The sequence below is a fragment of the Augochlora pura genome, chromosome 3 (genome assembly GCF_028453695.1).
Source record: "Augochlora pura isolate Apur16 chromosome 3, APUR_v2.2.1, whole genome shotgun sequence".
NCBI lineage: Eukaryota > Metazoa > Arthropoda > Insecta > Hymenoptera > Halictidae > Augochlora > Augochlora pura.
In genome coordinates, this window is record NC_135774.1 from 6,715,788 (window position 1) to 6,739,587 (window position 23,800).

The 23,800-nt window shown below is 37.9% G+C and overlaps 1 protein-coding gene across 1 annotated transcript in view; it reads left to right on the forward strand.

Moving 5' to 3' along the window:
- Positions 1-23,800, forward strand: part of LOC144467623 (uncharacterized) — a 58,045-nt gene that overhangs the window by 6,616 nt on the left and 27,629 nt on the right. Inside the window, exon 2 of the mRNA XM_078176513.1 lies at positions 5,744-5,893. Within this exon, the coding sequence (XP_078032639.1) occupies positions 5,744-5,893 (150 nt within the window). The remainder of the gene's footprint in view (positions 1-5,743; positions 5,894-23,800) is intronic.

The window sequence follows — 23,800 nt, forward strand, 5'->3', positions numbered from 1 at the left end:
TATATATATATATATATATATATATATATATATATATATATATTCTGAAAACTAACACACTATGTATACAGTAATGTTTGAGTATCTTTATTTCAAATGTTATCATCGATCGAACTGTTCTTACAATTTAGGTGAACATTTAATATATTATCATTTACATGTGAAACTAATGGATGGGAATATGCTACAAATTTTTAATACAAAAATAGTCCCTCAACGAATATTTACTGGAACTGTTTTTGTTAATTTATACAATTCAGTTTTCCATTTCTTATACTATATATGATAATATATGGATATATTATCATATATCCTAGATTTGGAGATTTATTTGATATTAACTTCAACAAAATGTAGATGCTTACAATTATCTTCATATCCTGATTTACATTCATGTTATTGTTATTATTTTCTTACTCTTTTCGCAAGCAATATTTTTTTAAAACAATTCGTTAATTCATTCCTTACTTCTCGCGTTTCGAGAAGTTTGTCCTTATATCTAGAGCATCTTAGAAGCATCGATATAATAACAATTTCATTTTTAATAATTATTTGAAAATGCACTTATGAATATATAATATTCTGCAGTTTTCTGGAATCCTCTTATATTAAGATTAAATACTTTTTTATCTTGATATAAGAATAATAAAATTACTTTTAACTAATAACGTAATTTTTGATCAATTTCTTTTATCATTGTGTTTCAGGACTTGTAAGTTTCAAATGAGTTCAATAATCCGATGTATATTGGTATGTACTGAGAGACAGCGGGATAATTTTCTCCAGACATAATTTCCGTTACGTCCTTTATTAGCTCCAGTAAATTAAACAATATTTATAAATTTCCATTTATCGTTTGTTAAATTATCTGACATGTCACCTACATAATGCTAAAGTAAGCAATTTTCGCTAACTATTAATACTTTATAACATAATATATGTAGAATTTCATCGCGTGTCTACATTTTACGATAATTGCAAAGGCCTAATGTCTGGGTTGATGATTCGTATATCATTCTATAGCTAACCGAGAAAACTTCATCTGTGCAAAATTTAAACCTTTTAACTAATTTACCCCGTAACTATTCTGACGAAAAAATTACACGCTTGAAATTTTGCACAGATGAGTTTTTCTCGGTTAACAATCAAACGGTATAATAGCGATTGAAAAATCTCTAAGAACAATTTCAACTATCTTAATTAGCTATTCCCTTTGTTTTGAGACAACTACTAGTTAACGCAAGGAAGGACCATTAATCACGTTCAAATACTCAACGGTCGACTGTTCAATCGAAAAACTGTCTTTACGGAACAGTCGGTCGGCGTTTACAAACAATTGTCGGAAACTGTTTGATCTGTTGCCAAGGCAAACGATATTGAACATAATGAGTACTGGCACAGCAATTCTCAAATATGGATATCCAGAATATTTTCGAGATTCCAGATTTTTTCAGAATCACTCAGATATTTTATTAATCCATTCATTAATTTCATATTTGTTTCTTTTCTGTATATTTTGCGTACATAATAGAATCTATTTTTTCGTATTTCTTTATACATCGCTTCTAAAGCTTCTTCGGAGAGGAGTCCTATGTGCAAAGTTAAATGACTTAATTATTTACGGTTTTGTACATTTCTACAATTATTGACGTCATTGTAGAATTTTTGAAAAATTTCCCGGTCATGTTATCATCGTTGGTTGAACCGAAACCTGGTTTCGGTTTATCAACCAGGATCCTTAGACTTGATTTAAATTCTTGAATTTATCTTTCTCTGTTTAAAAATATTTGTTTATTCTTGATTACTTGAATTTGCCAACTTTTGATTGGCAACCTGTTAGAAATATGTAGCAAGCGTTTGAAAAATCTGATCGAATAATGGAATATGTACAATTCGAACCAATAATTACTACTATTTGGAATTTCTTTGAATTTTTTCCGAAGAATTCGTTTAAGATATTATATTAGCAATGTTACTATCTATCGTCGTGAATTCTAGTTCATACGTAACATTTATGATAGTACATATTGTTTAATTGAAACTGATAAGGAGAAAATTTATTAGTGTTATCGTTCATTAATAATTCTTGTCTCCTAGTCAGATGTTCTGTTAGATTTTTTTTCATGAACATGAATTTCAACGGTCAGAAAAAATGATAAATGATAGTTGTCTATTTATTCATAATCCATCGTTATTGTTTTTATTAATTAATATCATTAGGTTTAATACTACAAAGAACATAAATTCACATTGTGAAACAGATTTCTTTCTGTTTTTTACACTTTTGTTGAGATAATAATTATCTATGTAATTAGTATATTAATTATCCGCATTTCGTTTTGCTTACTGTATCATTACACTTCGATATACAGTATAGTGAATATGCCCACTGTCCGTAAGAATATGCAAGCTGTATGCAAGATATATATCTGTATATAATTAGAATGTTTTGTTTAAATTTTACTATTGATTAGAATACAAAAGTAACTAAAAATGTCTCACTGTTTAACTATTGTATCTAAGTCTATAACGAAAATTTAAAAAGATGTGTTTTGTAAATCTTAATAATTTATATGCATGTTTTGATTTTTGACTCTATCAACCAATAAGTGTGAGAAATCTGCAGTTTTGAAAGCTTTTAATGCATATAACCTGACGTTGCGTTAACCGATTTCGATAAACTTTTCAGCACGCATATAACTTACGGAGTTCTACAAGACGCATTGTTTAAATTTTTATTACAGGCTCAGATAAAAAAGTTGAAAAGCGAGTTTTTTATTTTGTTTTGTCATTGCAAGTAATAGCAAAATTGTAACAAAGTAGTTTTGTCATTGTATAGTTTATTGTAAAAAAAATAAAATCATTTAGTCCAGTTTTAAAAAAAGTTATTGTGTTTTAGAAAGTGTTCGAATATTAATAAGAGTCATTGTCGCTGTATAGATTTGGTAAATATGTACTTGCATAGTTACTAAAAATATATTATTAGATTGTTTTGAAAACTGTTTATTCTCGACTCAAAACACATTACAATTCGTAAGATATTCTGAATCGAGGATGATACCGATTATGTACCCGGGTCTCTCCACGTGGAGGTTGCTGCTTTAGAGACCCACGAGAAAGTCAGAGCGAATAATTATATTTTTCATGTTGAGAGGAATAGAAAATCAATAGGGTGAAGGAAACGCAGATCATTTTTTTGTATCACAGATTTATAAAATTTGATGTGAAATATCTCAAATGAAACGGGAACACTATTAATGTCAGTATTAATTTCTTAGATCCAAAAGTGACGATTCCCGTGCACTTTGATCTTTGTGTACGGCTACTCGAAGCGTGGCATTTATTTATTTCGCAACTCTAATGCAAGATGCCACCTGTTAACAATATTCGCAAAATTGATATAACCATCTTAATTCTTCCAACAGTTAATTCTTTCTGCAGCAGTAAGAAAAATACTGGAAGACAAATGACTAAACTGTAATGCTATTTTCTTTCAACATTGATTTTGAAATCAATTCAAAGACAGACCGCGATAGTTGATTTCGCATAGTTATAATAAACATCGCGATGTGCCTGTGTAACGTGATTATTTCGCCGAAATACAAACTCGACGAATAGAAAGCCAAAAGATTACTTTAAGTTTGAAAATGAACAAATCTGTAGACCTAATATATCAATTTTAGGAAAGCAAATTCCGATTTCTGTTCGAAATTAATTACAGCAACGTGTGATTAAATCGCAACGCTATGGTAAACCGCGGATGCACTCATCTGGGCTATTGTAGGGGCGGCAGGGCCTGCCCTTTGTTGACGAGAGGAGGAGATTGACGTAAGATACGTTCCTACCTAGGAAATCTCGAGGTCTCGAGCGGAAGTGTTGGAAGTGGGGCCTTAAGCACGTACATAGTTCCCATGCGTTGCGATACGTGGCTTTTTGGTAACCATGATGAAGAGATGACGATCGCCGAGCGATCGTCCTCTGCAAGTTGACGAGACGACCTCCTTCTCTGCGTGTCCGTCTCCGAATGTGGTCGCTATTATGCGTGTTCCTTAGTTTATAGAGACGTGTTGTAATAATGAATATATAATATAGTGTTTAATTCTTTCCCGCGATCTTATACCTCCGAGTCAAATTTCTACAGAATTCAATGTATTAGTACGAAAGGAATTTTGCAAATATCTTAAGAACTAAGTCCGAGAAGCAGTTATATGTACAGTAATGGTTCGATGAATGACGCAACTTTTCGATTCAACTCCTGTCGCAATGCTATTGCTACGCCACTGTAATTTATCGATTTCTTCGCTACGCCGATGCCGAGGTTCGACGGAGTCGAAGAACACGTGTGCTGCGGCACGCGCCGCGGCTCCTTTGACTCTATTTCCCGGAACACAACTTATAATACTATAACAAAACTTTTTTAATTTTAAGATTTTAAAACTGAATTTTTTTTTAACATATTGCTGATAATTTTCTGATTAAAATGAGACTAAACATAATCCGAAGGATCATCCTGGTCGAGTACGCGACGGTACCGAAACCGTAGGAGTTTGACCTGGACGATTTCCCATAGCAGATTTTTAAACCATCTTTCTATGAATCTGCAAACCATCTTTTGCGTTATTGGTGCTGAGTTTCGATGAGCTCGTATCTAAACAGTTTCTCACTGTTCAACGATCCTTACTCCAAGGCCTCTTCAAATTCCAGGATTGATGGAAAACATACAGTAAATTGTTCCGCCACACTTCCGCTAAACGCGTAGAATTCTGAATGTCTCGAAATCGAAGCCATCTCAAAACCTACCGCGTCGAAGTCGGGGCGATCTCTGCAGTTCCTGTCGCGAACGCGAGTCCGATTGATTCATTTGCGGTCGCGACCTTGAAGCAATTTTCTATACTTACCGTCTCGAAATCGAGGAAATATTTGCACCTGTGGTCTCGAAATCGAATCAATCTTTACATCTACTATCTCGAAATCGAAATTATGTCTACACTTTTCTCGAAATCAAAGCCATTTCAGTACCTACCGCGTCGAAGTCGGGGCGATCTCTGCAGTTCCTGTCGCGAACGTGAGACGATTTCTACACTTGCGGTCGCGACCTCGAGGCCGATGGCGTGTAGAGATTTTGCATGTAGAGTTGAGAGAGTGGCATGTAGAGTTTTTTTCGTAAATAAAATAAAATACTTGATTCGTATAATGAATAAATACGGTGTAAAGTATGTCGTGTTTGGTATCACTTTAATTGGAAAAATCTGACCAATATATTAAACAAATTTTCATGTACAATAAATTGGAAATAAGAAAGTTAAGTAATCGTTTTTATGCTAGCGTTACAATGTATTCATAGTAATCCATACCAGCATGCGACGGCTGCCTTTCTAGATAGTTTCGTTCGCTCCGAGTCTCGTTCCATCTCTCTCTTTTATGAAATGTCCCGAACTAGAAAGACGAGCCGCGAGGATCGAATGACCGTGCCTTCGTATTCAGTTCGTAGCGATTTTCGATTTCTACTCGACGACATTCATCGAATCATTACTGTATAGCAAAACGTTCGAAATTTTCGTCCTGACAACATATTTCAACTTTATCAAAATCGGTGAACTGTAGATAATTTTATTCGTTTGTGTTTTCAACTGATCGACAGAAAATAGTGTCAGGTTATGTGAAAATAGTGTCAGACACCATATATCATGTTTAGACGTAATTACCTCATTGCGCATTCTTGATCATTTGCATCTCTTTGCAGTTCTAAATTTCTTTCCCACACCCGTGGAAGAAGAGTGCCTATCGCAAGATAAACGACGGCGAGGTGTATGCAAGAACACGTACGAGTGCCGCATTCAACGGGGGAAGTCTCATGGACCATGCGCGCTTGGTTTCGGCGTGTGCTGCATATGTAAGTACGAGACTCTTGTTTTCAATTTATTCATCGTATGAACGTTACGAAGACTCTGCAGATTAAGTTTTCTGACGGTAAGCAAACGATTGTTGCGTGCACGTGGTTTCCAAAAAACTGTTAATTTTGAACCGCAAGGTCAATTAATTTATGATTTTCCCATTGCTATATTAGGAAAAAAATTACAAGATGAATAAACGTAATTTACGAAGAGAAATCTAATATTCAATACATTCGAGTTCCGATCAGAATACGAGTAGTTACGGGAGATAGTATACAATTTTTTATTACGTTACAAGCAAATGTTGTTAACCAAAATAATAGTTATCTAAGAAAGGGCCTAGCCAATTGAAATGGTAAAAACTGCTCTTAAAAGTTTTTTAATTACTATTATACCGTTCAATAAGTCGCCAAGAAGAACACATGTGTGCAAAATTGTACTCCTATAAAGTATTGTTGAGGGTAATTAAAGGATAAATTAGATTTCGAGCTCTTCCGTCAATTTCCCGCCGCCGATGGTTTTATAAAATTTTGAAAAAGTGTGGTTTATTTTGGACATCAATACTCACGTTGTAGAATTTTTTCAGATTTTTCGATTGCAAGATGTGGTCACTAAAAATGGAAAACCAAAAATAATCGTAAACCAAAATATGCGTTATTTTTATATTAATTCTCTAATGAAGTACTATCACAAGCAGCGTGCTCACTTTTTCTCAGATTTTTCAGTTAGATGTGCCATTGTTAAAAAAAATAAAAACCGATTTTATCATCAATTTTGCTGTGAGAAAGAAAGTTGCTACTTGTTGGTTTACCGTAAATGTAGGTAAGTTTTCACAATGTACTAATACATTCTCATCGTTTACATTGAAGAAGATAACCAAACACTTCATGACTATGATGTATGTTCACTCTGTTGCTTTCATTTCCAACTACTGACTTTGGAACTTTTCTTTTGGGTTTGGTAAATGCACCATTGTTTAAAAAGCTTTCGGTTTTGATTTCCTCGGAAAACCGCCGCTCATTTATTTTTGGTCCGGATACGAGGGATACGGATTAGAGTAAGGAGATATTAATCCGTACAGTAATTTAATTTCCTTTACGAGCCCTGAGAAGGGATTGCCGTTTATTAGAGGTCCCTGGTTTGGAATACAATCCTTTTTAACTTCCGTAGTCCTCAGGGATCCGGCCAGCACCGCTACAGAATTGTATAGCCTTGGCCAGGTCTATTTTCTGCTGCCTTTCTCAATTGCCTTGGCGCAGGTCAGTTCCTTGGGCATCTATTGCCAAACGTGAAGAAGAAATTAATTAGATTATACCGTCTTATAAGCGTTTCAACGACGATCCTCGCAACGATGCTCGTGCGATCGGAGGGGGAACATCACACCACACTGCGTAGCGCAGGGGGATTAGCGGACTGTATATATTGACGATTCCTTTTATACGGAATACGCCGCTAGCAGACGCACGGATTTTACCCTTGATTGCCTTCTGCAACAATGGAATTGTGCAGGCCCTAATTAAGGTGCAATCGGTGTCGCTGTTTTTTACTTCGAAGTGCAGTTCGGTGGAGGTTGTAAGGCTCCACCAGTGCCGTCCGAGGTGGAGGCCGATCCGGGTTTTAACGGCGTCTCAGCGCCGCCCTTCTTCCAACCTTACGTGTGGTCACGTAATCCGAAGGTCGAAGGGCTGGATCGGATACTCGACGGTGTCCGACTGCGTCCACAACCCAGAGCCTTTCTCTGTTGTCCCCTTGACTAATTGATGGAACAGGCGGCACCGCGGCTCCACCGACCTGGTCGCCTATCCGCACCTTCTGCTCGGATTTCCACCCTCACCGTGGCAGTGCTCCAATCAAGGCAGTGCCGACGGTCTCTGAAGGTGGATCCGCCTCGTGTGCTCGTGGCTTCCAGGTGGATGTCGCTCGAGGGCGAGGCACGACCTTCACCGTGGACGTGCTCCAATCAAGTCACCGACGACGGTATCCCTGAAGATGGTGCCGGGCGTGTCGACGGAGGTATCCCTACGGCCTTCTCGACGTCGACGTTTCCCTTTCGTCCTCGGGGTGGATTTCCACCTTCACCGTGGCAGTGCTCCAATCAAGTCACCTACCACGTTACGTGTGAAGGGAATCCTACCAGCGACGACGGAGTTGTACGGAGGTACTTTCTCAACGTCGTCACGCTGGCAATTCAACCCGTATCCGTGGAGGAATCCGACAGCTGGTCCTTATCACTCCACGTACGGCGATGCAGCAATCACTCCTTTTAACTCTTTTGTCCACCTGGTCTGAATCACGGTAAGACAGCCGGTCGAGGTCGATTTCCGTTCTCGCCGCCTGATTAGTGGTCTAATCGGCGGCACATGGTTAAATCCTTCTCGTACCGGCGGGTTTTTCACCGTCTTGTCCCACTTCCTAGACCATAATACGCCAAGCTCTTATCACGGTAGTGATGTTCACTCCGGACAAGCTGGCTCACAATATTAATTAATTCGAATAAGTCTCCTGTTTAAGTTTGATCGATAGACTAGTATTCCGGTCCTCGGCAGCAATCCTTGCTCCGCTCGAAATTACTCTCTACTCAACTTTCTCAAAGGGCGAAGAATGTGGACAATTTCTTCGTCCTTTCCAGTCGACTGTCTAAACTCGAATCTGTTGCAGTCAGCTGTGCGAATGCCGTGCTATCCTGATTAGCCGACACGCGGCGCTGACTGCCACGTATGTCTATCTCGCTTGTATCCATCGAGAAGATGGGTTTTACATATTTTAGGTCAAAAAACTTTCTTTTGATTAAAAAACATTTTAATCATTGTCTAGGAGACTGGTACACCTCTATGATCTAAAGATTTGAAGTTATGCATTTCCATTAAAAACAAAATTACTGCGTTTTTAAAGATGTATACAAGAGTGTCACCAATTTTTACCAAAAGAAAATGAACTTTTTGTTGTACAACATTTTAGTCTCACCTGGTGGCACATTTTTTCATCACTTTTCTTGTGGCACACATTGCACAAGTATCTACGAAACAATGCTAATCGATATTAAAATAGAAATATGAAACTTACGAACAGTGGAATGCAGAAACTAAGTAAATATAAACAACTGATAAGAAATACTTCTTCCCACGCAGTGGGTGGTGATTAACAATAGCAAATATACATACCGATGTTTATAGACACACCTTAATATAATAAAAGGTTGTAGAAATACGGAAACAGAGCTGCTCACGTGAGCACGTACGCTAGAAACGGGAAGGTAGAGTTGCCATAATCGTACCACTTAAGCAAATTTAAAGAAAAAAACATGTAAAATTGGTAATCTTATTGTTACGAATGTGGATCGATATCTTGTAATATTGAGATAACAAGAGTTTCTTGTGGCATCGTTGCTTGGTAAATATCTCCTCAGCAACGATGTAACAAGAACAAGTCAGAGTTGGGACTGACGTCGTGGTAAACGGTCGAATAGATAAGTTTCCTCCTTTCCCTGAATAAATAATTTTTGTTGTCACTATAGTCGTGACGTTATTTTTTAATATGCCGAGACCACGCTCACGCAACATTTATTTACAAAAGTAATTGTTCAGAGTAATATAATATGTTATTTAAACATTTTTAATCTTTATAAATGTGTAAAAAGTATTAAAGAAAGCCTTATTCATAACTTGAATTACAATTTTCAAAAGTATGATTTCGGCAATCCGTATTCGAAATAGTGCCTCTGTTATAACTTTTATAATACCCAATTATATTTAAACTTCACATGTACTGCAAAGAATCTTTATTTGTGGTACTAATGTAGTCAATTTCAATCTGAATTGAACATGCAGATAATCCTATTTTTCCAGTAATAAGTTAACTGCAGCACTAATACCATATTCAACGGTATTTTGCATAGTGCACACGCTACTAGATTACATTTTCAGTCTTGTCGCATTTAATCGATTTTAATGTTACTATCTTTTTCTCGAAATAGAGAAAATTTAATCAAGAATATTGAAAATAAAAAAGCGAGGTTCTAGGGAATATCTGAAACAGGGCTAACTTGATATATTGTTTTAAATAACGTGTTACTTTATTTTATAATCACTTTTTAAAGTCACATTATTTGAAATATTATTTTAAACAACATGGTAATTTTATTCAAAAATTATTTGGAATAATCGTAAAATCTTTAAAAGTGAAATGAATTATTTCAAATAGTTGTTTCTTATGTTTATTTCAAATAAAATTTGTCCACTTCCGGTCTAGCTTATAAATAACTGTAGCGCCTATCAACGAACCTTGGTAGGCTAGAAACACGATAACCTTGAAACGCGATCTTGAAAGAAAGATATTGGTGGGAATGTCGACGAAATGTGAAGGCGGTCTTACATGTGGGACGAGTGAGACGCTAGGCAATTAAGTAACTGTATAACTTGTGCCGTACATTCTCCGTCGGCACGCGAGTTTATATTAAGCGCTCTTCTCGTTCCTCCTGTTTTTCATACCTCCTCCTCCGTTTCTTTTCCCCGTTTAAAGAAGAACGCGGCTATCGCGGTACCGTTAACCGAAAACGGCGTGCATCAAACCGATCGGTCGGTCAACCGGTGGAATCAAAGAGAGTAGGTCAAATTGAAAGCATGAACGCCGATAATTCATTATCAGGCGTCAACACGAAGCCAGTACTCAAATGGAAATTTAAAACGATGCAACGGGCACGATTACTTAGGAATGTCAGTTGGCGTTAAGTCCAAAATATTTTGAAGCATCTTCGAACGTAAATGAAAACTGATTAGAATAATCGACTCGTCCTCCTCGTATTTCTAAGAACATTGTCCCATTTAATATTAGGTTAACAACGTGAATTATTTCCATATACACTGGCACACATTAATATTCGGACACCATCGCATTTGAGAAAGTTTTACTCCGTATCTTTACTGTTTGTTGTATTCATGAATTTATAGGTTTTTAATAAGTCAGAACATTTATTTTAGATTCTACAAACATAAGTTTTATTTACATAATTTGTATAGTTTTATTCTTAATTGATATTAAATGATCTAGTGCTTAATTTTGACGTCACAAAAACATTCGGACACTTTACAAATTATAATCTGTGCATTAAGAATACACATATACTTTAACAAAAATAAATCGGTGCTAATACTTTGTTGGACTGCCCTTTTGCCTAATTACATGGTTCAATCGTTTAGGCATACTAGAAATAATTTTATTTAAATATTGTTTAAAAATAGAGCTAGGCACGCGGTTTGGTCTTATTGGAAAAACCACTGCTTTCTATTTTTATCGGTCCGGATATGAGGGACGTGGATTAGATGAAGGAGATTAACTCTTTACAGTAGTGAAAATAAGATCCACGAGTCCTGAAAAGGACTCTCCTTTTATTTTTTCTTCTCCCAATTGTACAATGGTTCTTGGGTGTAAAGGGCTCGTGGTCGGTGGCTTCCTTAGCAAATGGCTCGTCTGATTCGGCCTTCTTCCTAGTCAGACTTAGTTTGGCCACTTCCTGGTTCGGATTATTTCCTTGGATGCCTATAAAATAGTAACGTACAAATAATTCAATTTGTGATTATTATACGTATACCTTTCACCGTTTCCGTTCGCTCCTCGCAACGATGCTCGTGCGCTTGGAGGGGGAAACGGCCTACCTCTCTGCGTAACGCAGTGAGAGTGTGGACTGTATATTCGGCGATTCCCGTTAAAAGGAATACGCCGCTGGCAGACGCGCAGATTCAAACCTTGATTAACTAGGCACGACTGAGGCGTGCAGTTTTAACCAAGATACCCTCGGCGTCGACTGCTGGAGTTTTCTGCTTCGTGAACCCGGAGCGCGTTTTAGTGGAGGTTGTAAGTCTCCACCAATGCTCATCGGGGGTGTGACCGATTTCAAAAGACCCTTTAACGACGCCCAACCGTCGCCCTTCTTCCTACCTCACACTATGCCTCTATGGTCATCTATGGCGAGGAGGCAGAAGAGGCTATCGTCCACGAGACTTGTCTCAATTCCTACGATGTCTATACGGACTGCAAGATAGATGGGCCCTAGCTGCGTCGACCGCTCTTTCCCGAAGGAAAGCTATTACGATCGACAGGCAAGCTAACCTGCCGTACGTGCGTAAAGATCAGAGTAAGATCTGATTCACGAGACGTACGGTTCAACAGTACAAATCTCCAAATTCCTCCGTTCGGCAATAGTACCGAAAATCGGGGGTACTCGTACGGGCGCTTTTAGACCAGGGGGTTCCTGTCCCACTTAGCTTCCACGTACGCTCCAATTGTCCTGAGGTAGCTGAGAGACTGTCCGGCTCGTATCCTTCTATCCACTGGATCCCTCCGGACAATGCTGGCTCTCAGTCCTTCAAGTAAATGATTTTTGCCAGTGAATTCGTTATAGAGAGGCTTACGGGTTTAGAGCTAGGTCGCAGTACGATACGCTCCACTCGGCTCTCAAGAGAGTGGACTTCTGTCGAAGAAGAATATCAGCAGGTTCACTATGAGACTCCGTCTTGTGCAACTCTGTTAATTCTCTCGATTTCTTTTCCAACCTTCTCTGTCAACTGAACAAAATTAAGTGTGTCGAGTCCGCTGCGCTAATGTCGTGCTATCCTGATTAGCCGGCACGCGGCGCTGACTCTCGTATATCTCTATCTCGCTCGTTCTAATGTCGTTTCTCTCTCTTGGCGGCGCAAAGTCACCGCTCGAATTTGAATTCTTCTAACGTGTCTACCGGCCTTGACTTTCAACGGTGTAATCCTCGCGAATTTTAACCGAAATGCCACGTATCAGCACGGTTTTTCAATCTACTGCTGTTGGCTCGCGTTTTCCCCTTGAAGGGCACCGCCCGGGGGTCACGCGGCACAATAGGCATCGAAATCACGTTATGGAAAATTCTCCGCTAACGGCTACGATTTAAACAGTCTTAATACATCTATTACTGTAATAATACTTAGCCTTGTAATCAGGATAGCTCGAGATGAAAAATGTGTACTGCGTATTTAGTCTTATCGCTATTTTCGTCAATTACGGGTGATATTTGAGTTTGATTAAAGATAGTGGTGAGTGTTTCCGCTGGTCGTATGCAAATATCGAGATATCGAGCATAGGATAAGTAATAAATAATAGCTGCTACGTGTGAACAACATCCAATAGTTCTGTTACCGTTAGCACATTCGCAACAATAGCGTTTAATACCCGCGTATCCAATTGATCGGGGTGTGTAATCAATATAACATCTATACGTCTTGCGGTTTATGTGTCGCGATTTTACTTTAAATCTTATAATATTACTGTTTTCTTTTAAGTAATTAATATTTATATTATTATGTTCATCCATAACTTCCGCCAAATATGATATTGCTTGAGAATATTGGTAAGATCCCGTGAAAAGAATTTTTAAATCTACTTCTGTCATTTGCGGAAAATCAAAAATATCAGCTGAGGATAATATCTGAAATGGAGATTTCTTACGATTGCAATTTCGTTTTTCTACTTTTATCGCTAACGTGTTTATTACTTTCCGTTGACTCGATATCCTCTTTACTATTTGCTCAAAAAGTGCAACGTCAGAGTTCAGCCGTTTTCCAAATCTATTATTTAAAAAACATGCAATTTGAAAAAATGATTTTATTTTGGGGAGCAATTTATTATCTAATTGCTTATGAAGAAGTTGATACTTTTGCCCTAATATCCCATGAACAACCTCTACGACCCAGCGGATTTTAGTTACCATTCGGGAATCATTCGACTCTTTCGTAGAAAGTTGAGAACGATTCCCTTTTAAAGCGGGCATGAGGACTTTAAAACCGAGTTGTTTTAAATGAGGTACAACATCTCGAAATCCTCTATCTACGATACAAAAGTCTCCCTTTTTCATTAGAGTTTTCAGGCCATTTTGATCTTGAAGAACGATCCGCATGATCTCTGCATCATTTTGATTAGCATAAAATGGACCGACCATGTCTATAATGTACCCATTCGTTGTGCAAATCGTGAAGGGTTTGCATAACGGTACTTTTTCTTGGCCTGAATAGGATTTTCTTTGGTACACGTTATTTGTGCTTTTTTGATGACGAATATATGTCCCATCAAAAATCAATGCTAAATGATTGCCAATTTTGTGTAATCGTTTTGCAATAGGAGATGTTTCATTATTTATGAGATGTTCGCGGGTAAAAGTGGAGAATCCAAAATGAAAGGGAAGTATATCTTTTTCAAAACTGTTTACCACGGAAGAACAAAATTGTGAAATCGTCTGTTCATATCCCAATCCAAGCGTTGCCGCTATAAGATTGTTGGAATTCCCTGTACGTAATTTAAATAAAAATACAACTATTGCCTGCGTTACATCACGCTGTTGAGAGTGTCTCATTGATGTCATCATTTCACGGAGTTCAATAAGGTTCTCCCATGTAAACCCCGTGAATACTTTGAGTCTCTCTTCAGATAATGTAAAATCGCCTATTTTATCATGAATGGTACGGTCATTCGAAATAGAAAGGTATTCAAAATAATCTCAAAGTTCTTGGGCGTCAATTAAACTACTGTTTGAATGAATTATTAAGGTCTCCATTATTCTCTGATAGAAACGGTTGTTTATTAAATGTTCTGGACAGCATCGATTTTCTTTGGGAATATATACTCTTCTAAAAACAAACACCTGTTTCCTAGCTTCAGGTGGTACTGTAGAAATATTTTTTTTCGAACCACATATAAAACAATACGCGTGCGTAGAAACAACTCTGGAAAACGGCATTTCAATATATTGAATATCCAATCTCATGGGACTCCTAACAATTGTGGCGAATGAGGGGTCATTCAAATCGGTACGTTCGGACACAGGAGAACTGGTTTGAATCAATGACAAATGTGATTCGTTGAGAGATGTAGACACTGAAGATGACTGAATGAAAGAGGTTTTTTGACAACGTTGCAGGCGAGCAAAAAATCTGAGAAAAATTGAGTACACGAGCCGTGATAATACCTTGTCAGGGAATTAATGAAATAGTTTTGCAGATATTAATTTTTGGAGAAATCTTCAACTTTCCGATTTTTTGGGGGTTTTTCATTTTGAAAAATCTGAAAAAATTCTATAACATCCGGCTTAATGTCCAAAATAAGCCATATTTTTTTCAAAATTTTAGAAAGCCGCTAAAGGTGGAAAAATGCCGGAAAACCGCGAAATCTAATTTACCCTGTAACTACCCTCACGGACAAGTTACAGGGTTAAAATTTTGCACAGATGAGTTTTTATTGGTCAGCTATCGAACGGTGTATGACTCATTGAAAAATCTCTAAGGGCAGTTTTGACCATCTTAATCGGCTATGCCCTTTGAAAATTGTTGTCGTTTTGGTTGATCCGTGTCGATGTTTATAAAAATTTTCCTGAAGCAGTTATCCATAACATGGGAACGACTATGCTTATCTGATGAGACGAGTATTCAGACAGTGATTATTTTGTCATGATTTATGGTTGACTTGGTCACACGTACCGCGTATGCATATGTATGTTATTCAAGTTTCAGACGCAATCGCGGGTCTTTCTATATTTCTGAAGTTAGGCTGGTTACTTAGTATGTTTACATTATTTTACGAGGGAACACGACGGTTTACAAGCGCTGTCGTGTCACGTATCATAATTCATCGTGTACCGTTGTCACGGTTTCCCTGTTGTAGGCGTACAGTGACTTCTTTTCCCGTTAGCGCGACCACGACGACGTAAAAACACCGGTATATCCATCGCATATAAAACCGATGTAAAGCCGTTCTCACGCGGATCGTAAATTTAGAGTGTCTGCGATATTGTGAAAAACGAAATTCGCAATCTACACCATATTTCATGGTGGTGCTCTACATCATTTACTAGACAACAATGAAGGCATAATATTACTTCTACATGGAAGAAGATTGTACGTGCAACAGTGCTATACATATACAACCACTGTAAAAAGTATTTGCAGATCGTATTTCCGTTTCTTTTTCTTTTAACAAATTGTCAATACCTGAACTGTTATAATTAAAAAAAAAAAAACGTGTCGTGAAATAGTAAACCAGGATTCATTTTAAGATTCGAAGTTTCTAATTATATTATGCAGTGCTCATTTTCTGTAACATGCTTTTTATAATGCAACAGCTGGAAACTGAAGACGTACTTTTCCTGGAAAATGTAATGAGTTGTAACCTATGTAAATATGCTGGAACTTTTTATTCACTACTGACCCTAACATAGATTTTAAGATTGAAGGTTCTCTTTACAATAACACTTTAATATTTTGTGATAGGTGTTCATTTGATAAAAAAATCATTTGCTCACATCGAAGTTTATCGTATGGATCTTGTTCCCTAAATGTCTATCGCTTTAGTAAATGCAAAGATAAAATTAATGAAATTTAGTAATAATTGTGATTAGAAACAGCATTTAAAAGCAACATTTTATAAATCATATATCTTTTTAACTAATAAGTATTATCCACTACTGTGGATATACCTTGGACTATAAAAAACTCGTATTTATTATTTAAATTGATGCCATTAGTTGCAAAATGTAAAAGATATTGTTCAAAAAGCCACATGATTAAAAGCTTAGAGTTCTTTCTACTTCAACTAACAATTATAAATAACCGAAAATTCGTTTCATTGTTATTAATTAGTAATAACGAAAAAATTCTATATCAATCATTTGTTCTGTTTTCCATTGAAATAAATTTATTCTAATTAGCCATAAAAGTTATCAATGAGGGAATTTCTGCTAACATTCATAATAATTCTCTGTGACGGGAACTTCATTTTTATTACCACAGTAGCTTTATTTCATCTGTTTTTCGCGCGTCTACATGGACTGTTGTCAATTAACCCTTTCGCTACGAAACGCATTACTGAGTAGCATGACACTGAGGTTCTGCTATGAAGCGCATTGCTGAGTAATTGACACTGAGGTCATGCTACGAAGTAGAAGTCGTTGTTCTCTAAATTTTACAATGATATTCATTATATTTAGTAATATCACTTTACTTTCTAAAATATAAAAGTTTATAATCATAATTAATTTTTTAAATATTATAGAAAACTGTTTATAATGTATATAGTATGAACGTATATATACGCTCTTCGTATATAAATGGTCATTCTTCGAGGGCGTATATATACGCCCGTCGGAGCGAAAGGGTTAATCGTTTCTGGAAATAAAATATCTTCTGTTAAAAATCAAATGGAGAATGGGTAGAATGGTCAACACGTTCTGTGCCATGTGGAGCGTATACGACCCCTGTTGCACTTTCCGTTCAGGTCATTTGCAATTCTCATTGAAAAGCGTTCGACCTTATGTTTGTTAAAATAATTCCTTAAAAATTAAATTTATTGCTTTGTTGTCTAATGCATATTAAAATTACTATCTTTTCCCCGTTAATTATAGCTTTGCAGTATTGAAAAAATGTAAGGCAAACGTCTTAAACGACTTTTTTTAATCTTTAAAGTGTGGGTCGTATACACTCCATGCGGCCTGAATAGAAAGTCTTCAAAAATTGCCGTTGTACGGAACGTGTTAATAATTGAGCGTAAATATCTTCGACCAATATTAATAATATTAATAATATTTACCATCAATTATAATGTTCTATTTAAAAATAATGTATACACAAGGCGAGTTTTTTCTATCAGCTTGCACAAAGGACACTTCACGGATTGTACATATCTTCGAAAACATGTATTTATATGTAATATGTACAGTAGTGCCCGCTTCTTTGCGTTCGAACTTGCGTCCATTTAGCGTCATTTTGAACTTTTTAGTCTTTTTTAATCTCGTTTGTCTTCTTTTTATTAATTTAACTTTTAAAAATTAATATTCTATTGGGTATTTTATGTATTGTAATTGCGACATTAACAGATCGACGCGTTTTCTAACTTCGTAATGCGTTTAAGGGTGTTAATTTGAATTTGACTCCGACAGAGTTGATTGTCACACTTTGTACAAACGAGTGGTAACTAGAATATGCTAATTAGTAATATTTTTGACCGGTTGTGTGTTGTGTGATTGAATGAAGAGTATCGGAGATTTTTGGTTGCCGTGGACTTGCTATTGTCTGTTTCACCATTGGATTGCCACTGCAAGGGGGAGATAATGAACATAGCAGCGACTTTTTCATCCGCGGGCTGTAATTAGGAGAACATAGAGGAATATCGTGGATTAGCTGCTTATGCACATTGTACCACTTGAATATCACTATGGAGTAATATCACAGGCCAGTCAATGCCTATTTCATCATCGGTCCGTCACTATGGAGAATTACATTGAAACAACCAGTGCCTATTTCATGTCGAATGTGCTATTGAGGAGGAACAGCGTAACATGGCTACTGTTGCTTTACTACCGGAACGTTACTATGAAAGCTTATCGTGAAGTAGTCTATGATTATTTCATCACCGGTGTCCCACTAAAGATGGCAGTTGTAAACTAGTCGATGTCTGTTTTACTACCGGATATCACTGCGCAAGATTATCATGAACCTACCGATAATTATTTCACCACAGGGGCGTCACTGAGGAGAAATATATAGTGACCTAAGCAATGGTTACATCATGTCCGATGCACTACTAAGAAGAGACAGTTAGGAATTAGACGACGCCTGTTTTACCACCAAGGTGTGATATGATCTAATTTCGTCAAGAACTGATGCGAGTTTTATCACCGGATTGTCACCGTGGTCGAATATATTGGAATAATTGATGATTATTTCATATTCGGTAGATGGACTAAAATGAAAAATGAAATGTCAACAAGTTGCCGAAGAATTCCGCTGTGATGTGTTGTTTTCCTATTTTCTGGCAATGAAGGCAAACTCTGAAATTAAATCATAATGCAAAAACCGTTGCGTTAATGTGATCAGTGACGGATATTTGGATAGACCAGAAATGGATCTTGGAAATGGGTTTAAATCAATGGTAATACATGTGAGAGCGGTAGATCTATACCATTTTTGAAATATAGACACTATACTCCTTCTAATAATTGATCTAATCGAAAGTTTACTGCAAAGCGGATCCCTGGAAATCACAAATTGGACATTTCCCCGAATACTATGATGTAAAAAGTTGGAAGCAAAGAAAAATGCTCCCAAATCAGTTCATTTATCAAATGAAGAACTACTACCGTTCTGCTACTACCATCATCAAATTCAGCGTGTCATCACTGGTGCGTAGTTAATGATGCAATGAATTAACCGATGTTTCATGAAGCTGGTAAATTTTTAAATTAACAAATGTCTGTTTACCACCGGGGATTACTGCAGAGAAAAATATGTGACTAGCCGACACCTATTTTATTACCGGTCGCAAGTGGAAGAATATATTGAATCAACTAATGCGTATTTCATGTCCGATATACTATTAAGGAAAAACAGTTGCTATCTAACTGTTTACCACTGAAATTTCACTATGTAACATTATTGTGAAACAGCCAATGGCCATTTCATCACTAGAGCCCTACTAAGAAATTAAGTGCGTAAATTACCTGATATGTGCTACACCACCGAGGCATCAGCATGTAGTAATATCGTAGATAAATCGATGACTAAGGAACAAAAGATGTGTACTGATACACTATATATAGCTGATACTTATATCATCACGAAAAAAATAGTCAATCATCATCAAGAAAAACAATCATCAAAAAAAAAGAATGGAATATGGTTTAGCCTCGTAAACTTATATAGTAGTACTAAAGTGAAGTGTACTATATTAACACTTAACCTACCACAGTCAAATGACAACTTCCTTATTTTAAAGTTATTAGACAATTCAGAATTTTCACGGAAAATGATTGCGTAAATTACATTATTGGAACAAAAACTGTATGAAACCTACATAAATTTGATTTTATCATCAATTTCAATCAATTATACTGTTTAGTAGGTTTAATGTTAACGAAAGTATTAGATCTCCACCTGGAAACTAAAACCGACTGACGACAATATATCTAGTAAATAGTTATTCAGAATAATGATCTTGACGATATATTTCATGATCCTCGTATTTGGAAATATCTTCACTAAAGTGAATAATTACTTAAGATACTTTGTCGTAACGGAATTTGCATAACGTACTAGACGTAGTGTGGTATTTGTGATAGGGGCTGTAGAAGTGGCGTTAAAAAATAAGAAGAATGATAAATTATTATTGTAACTGTACGGACGATAAAAGTAATAATTATTATAGTTGTATTTAATTTGAGGTTACGCGAAGCGAGCGGAATGGTGAAGTAGAATGCAGCGTGATCAAAATAGAATTTCCCGCATCGATAGTTGTTGCAAACATCAGAAATTAATTTTCTTTGTCGAAAATTATTACAAACAAATGAAACAAAGTCTTTAACTTTGTTTGACAAACCCAAGATTATCCTCGTTAATAATGATTATGAATAATGAAACAAATTTTAAATAGCTCATAACAGTTATTTATAAGTAAAAACATTTAAATAAAATATAATAGTTTTGGAATCATTTTGTTTATTGAACATATAATGATTACCGTCTCTGAGCAGTGATACTGTGGAAAACTAGATATTTCATTTATTCTATGTACTATATATCAATCGATACGATAGACTTCTATGTGTAATATTTATATACAAGGTGATCCACGCAATTGTTTCAAGTCGTAACTCCGTTATTATTTTCTTTATGAAATAATGCCGTATGCTGGGTTTTATAATTTGATGCAGTACAAAGCAAGGGAGTAATGATCAGGAACTTGAGACAAGCATTATTAAATGTAGTGAGGAGGAGTAGAACTGTCACTTCAGAAATTATTACTCTGGAACGATTTGAGTAAGGGGGGAGGGGGGACTTTAGGACAGCAGGGGGGGGGGGGGGGGGTGGGGGGGGGGGGGGGGGGGGGGGGGGGTAGTGCGCCCGGCTGTAGGTGAGCAGATTATATGTGAGGAACACCTTTTCTTTCTATGGCGAAGCGTTCCTGAGCCCCGGAGTTCTGAAGGAACGAGAGGGGAAAACCGATAGATCCTTTTGACTTATAGGGGATTTTATTCCGATCATAAGTCCCTGTTGCTCAGACCAGAGGGTTTTGGTGTGACTCGACTGCAATTTTGGCAATAGAGTGGAATAAGAAAACGTTAATGTTGGAGATGTTTGTGAAGCGAAGGAGATCCTCTGTGGAGTGACGGCGATGGAAACCGGTAATCATTTTCAAAATAATGTTCTGGGCTTTTGTTAATTTGCGGAAAAGTGACTGCGATTCCGGGAAGGCAGACCACCAGACAGCCGTGCCGTATGATAGAACAGGGCGGAGACAAGATTTATAAATCGCAATCCTAAGTTTACGAGATATGATAGAACGGTGATTTATTACGTGAGGAATGGCCGAGGCTGCTTTGATTGTTTTTAGTATGCGGTCTTCAGCGGTAGATAACCAGTTTAGCCTGGAATTTAATCGCAGGCCAAGGTAGGTAACGGATTTGGACCAAGGGAGGGAGTGTTTTGCAATGGTCAGTTGTGGAAAAGTATTGGTATTACGTCTGGTGAAGATTATGGCCTGGGTTTTTGTGGGATTTAATTGGAGCTTCCAGGATGAAAAAAAGATTTCAATTTGTTTAATGTAGTTCTGCATGCGTGTCGCTAAGGTACGAGGCTGCCATGATGACGAGATCAGAGCCGTATCATCAGCGAAAAGTGCAATTGTACATTGTGGAAAGGTAGGAATATCATTGATGAAGATGTTGAATAGGATGGGGCCAAGGACTGAGCCTTGAGATACTCTGGCAACAATGGGATGATGTTTGGAATGGTGGCCTGAGATGTTGACTGTTTAAAAAGCGGTGTGGTCTTGCTTGGAAAACCAACGCTCTTTTTTATGTCGGTCCGGATATGAGGGACGTGGATTAGAGCAAGGAGATTAATTCTTTACAGTATTTAATATATCCTCCGTGAGTCCTGAAAAGGACTAGCCTTTTATTGGTTTTCTCTCAAATGTTACAAAGTCGAACTCCTTTATGGGCAGAAATGGGCTCGTCGAAGGTCTAGGTTTCCTTGATGAACAAAATGGCTCGTCTTAGTTGGCGCCTTTCCTCTGCAGCTCAGGCTTTCTATCGCCAACTTCCCTTTTTGTCCTACTTCCTTAGATGCCTAGGAAAATAAAGTACGAATAATTCAATTATTGTTTATTCCACACGTATTCGTTTCTCCGTTTCCTCTCGCTCCTCGCAACGATGCTTGTGCGCTTGGAGGGGGGAACGGTCGACCTCTCTGCGTAGCGCAGGGAGAGTTAGCGGACTGTATTGAAAATCGGCGATTCCCATTAGAAGGTATACGCCGATGGCAGACACGCCGATTCGAACCTTGATTAACTAGGCACGACTGAGGCGTGCAGTTTCAAACCAAGATACAATCGGCGTCGGCTGCAGGAGTTTTTTACTGCTCGAACCTGGAGCGCGATTTAGTGGAGGTTGTAAGGCTCCACCAATGCTCACCGGGGGGTGAGGCCGATCTGATTGTCCCTTTAACGACGTCAAACCGCCACCCTTCTTCCAACCTCACGCTATGCTTCTATTTGTCATATTAGGTCTACAACTAAGTTCTCGCTGTTTTTTGTATGAAAACGCAACTTTATTGTGAAAAAATTGTTACAAATGACTCATTCAAAGTATTGCCCATCGCTAGCTACAACTTTTGCCCATCTTTCTGGCAGAGCTCGAATACCGTTGCGATAATAGTCCTCATCTTTTGAGGCTATCCACGAATCAAGCCATTTTTTGATGTCTTCATATGTTCGGAACTGCTGATCAACCAGACTATGTGCCATCGAACGGAACATGTAATAATCGGATGGCGCAATGTCTGGGGAATATGGCGGGTGGGTAGGACTTCCCATTTGAGGGTTTCCACGTAGGTTTTAACGGGTTTGGCAACATGAGGCCGAGCGCCGTCATGCAGTAGAATCACTTTGTCGTGCCTCTGCTCGTATTGTGGCCGTTTTTCGCGCAGTGCTCGGCTCAGTCGCATCAATTGTAGTCGATACCGTTCCCCAGTGATGGTTTCGTTCGGTTTCAACAGCTCATAATAAATAACTCCGACTTGGTCCCACTAAATACACAGCATAACCTTCTCAGCGTGGATATTCGGCCGAGCCGACGACGTAGAAGCATGGCCGGGCAGTCCCCATGACTTTCTTTTCTTTGGGTTGCTGTAATGAATCCATTTTTCATCATCTGTTACGATGCGATGCAGAAAACCCTTCCTTTTCTGCCGCTGGAGCAGTTGTTCACAGGTGAAATAACGACGCTCAACGTCCCTTGGCTTCAAATCATAAGGAACCCAAGTTCCTTGCTTTTGAATCATTCCCAACACATGCAGTCGCTTGCAAATGGCTTGCTGGGTAACTCCTAATACTAAAGCAAGTTGTTCTTGCGTTTGGCACGGATCCTCATCAAGCAATGCCTCCAATTCAGCGTCTTCGAACGTTTTTGGCCTTCCTTCACGGGGGCGATCGTCAACATTGAAATCTGCATGAAATCAACATGAAATATATGGCGAGGAGGTCGAAGAGGCTGGGTCGGACACTCGATGCCAACGTACACTGCTCAAACGTACTTAGGTCGACTTAGCAGTGGGTACGGGCACAAGACTTCACCAATCTTACCGCTTGTTGCCTCTCTTCCCTACGTAGGGTTGCGCGGTCCATAAGAAGATGGGTTCAAGCTGCGTCGACGGCGCTGTTCACTCGGGAACGTCCTTTACCGTCGACCGGTAAGCTAAACCTACCGTACGTGCGTAGGAATCAGACAAAGGTCCGATTCACGTTACGTACGGCTCAACAGCAAAATTTTCCAATTCCTCCGTTCGGCAATACTGCCGAAAATCGGGGAAACTCGTACGGGCGATCAGCGACCAGGGGTTCCTGTC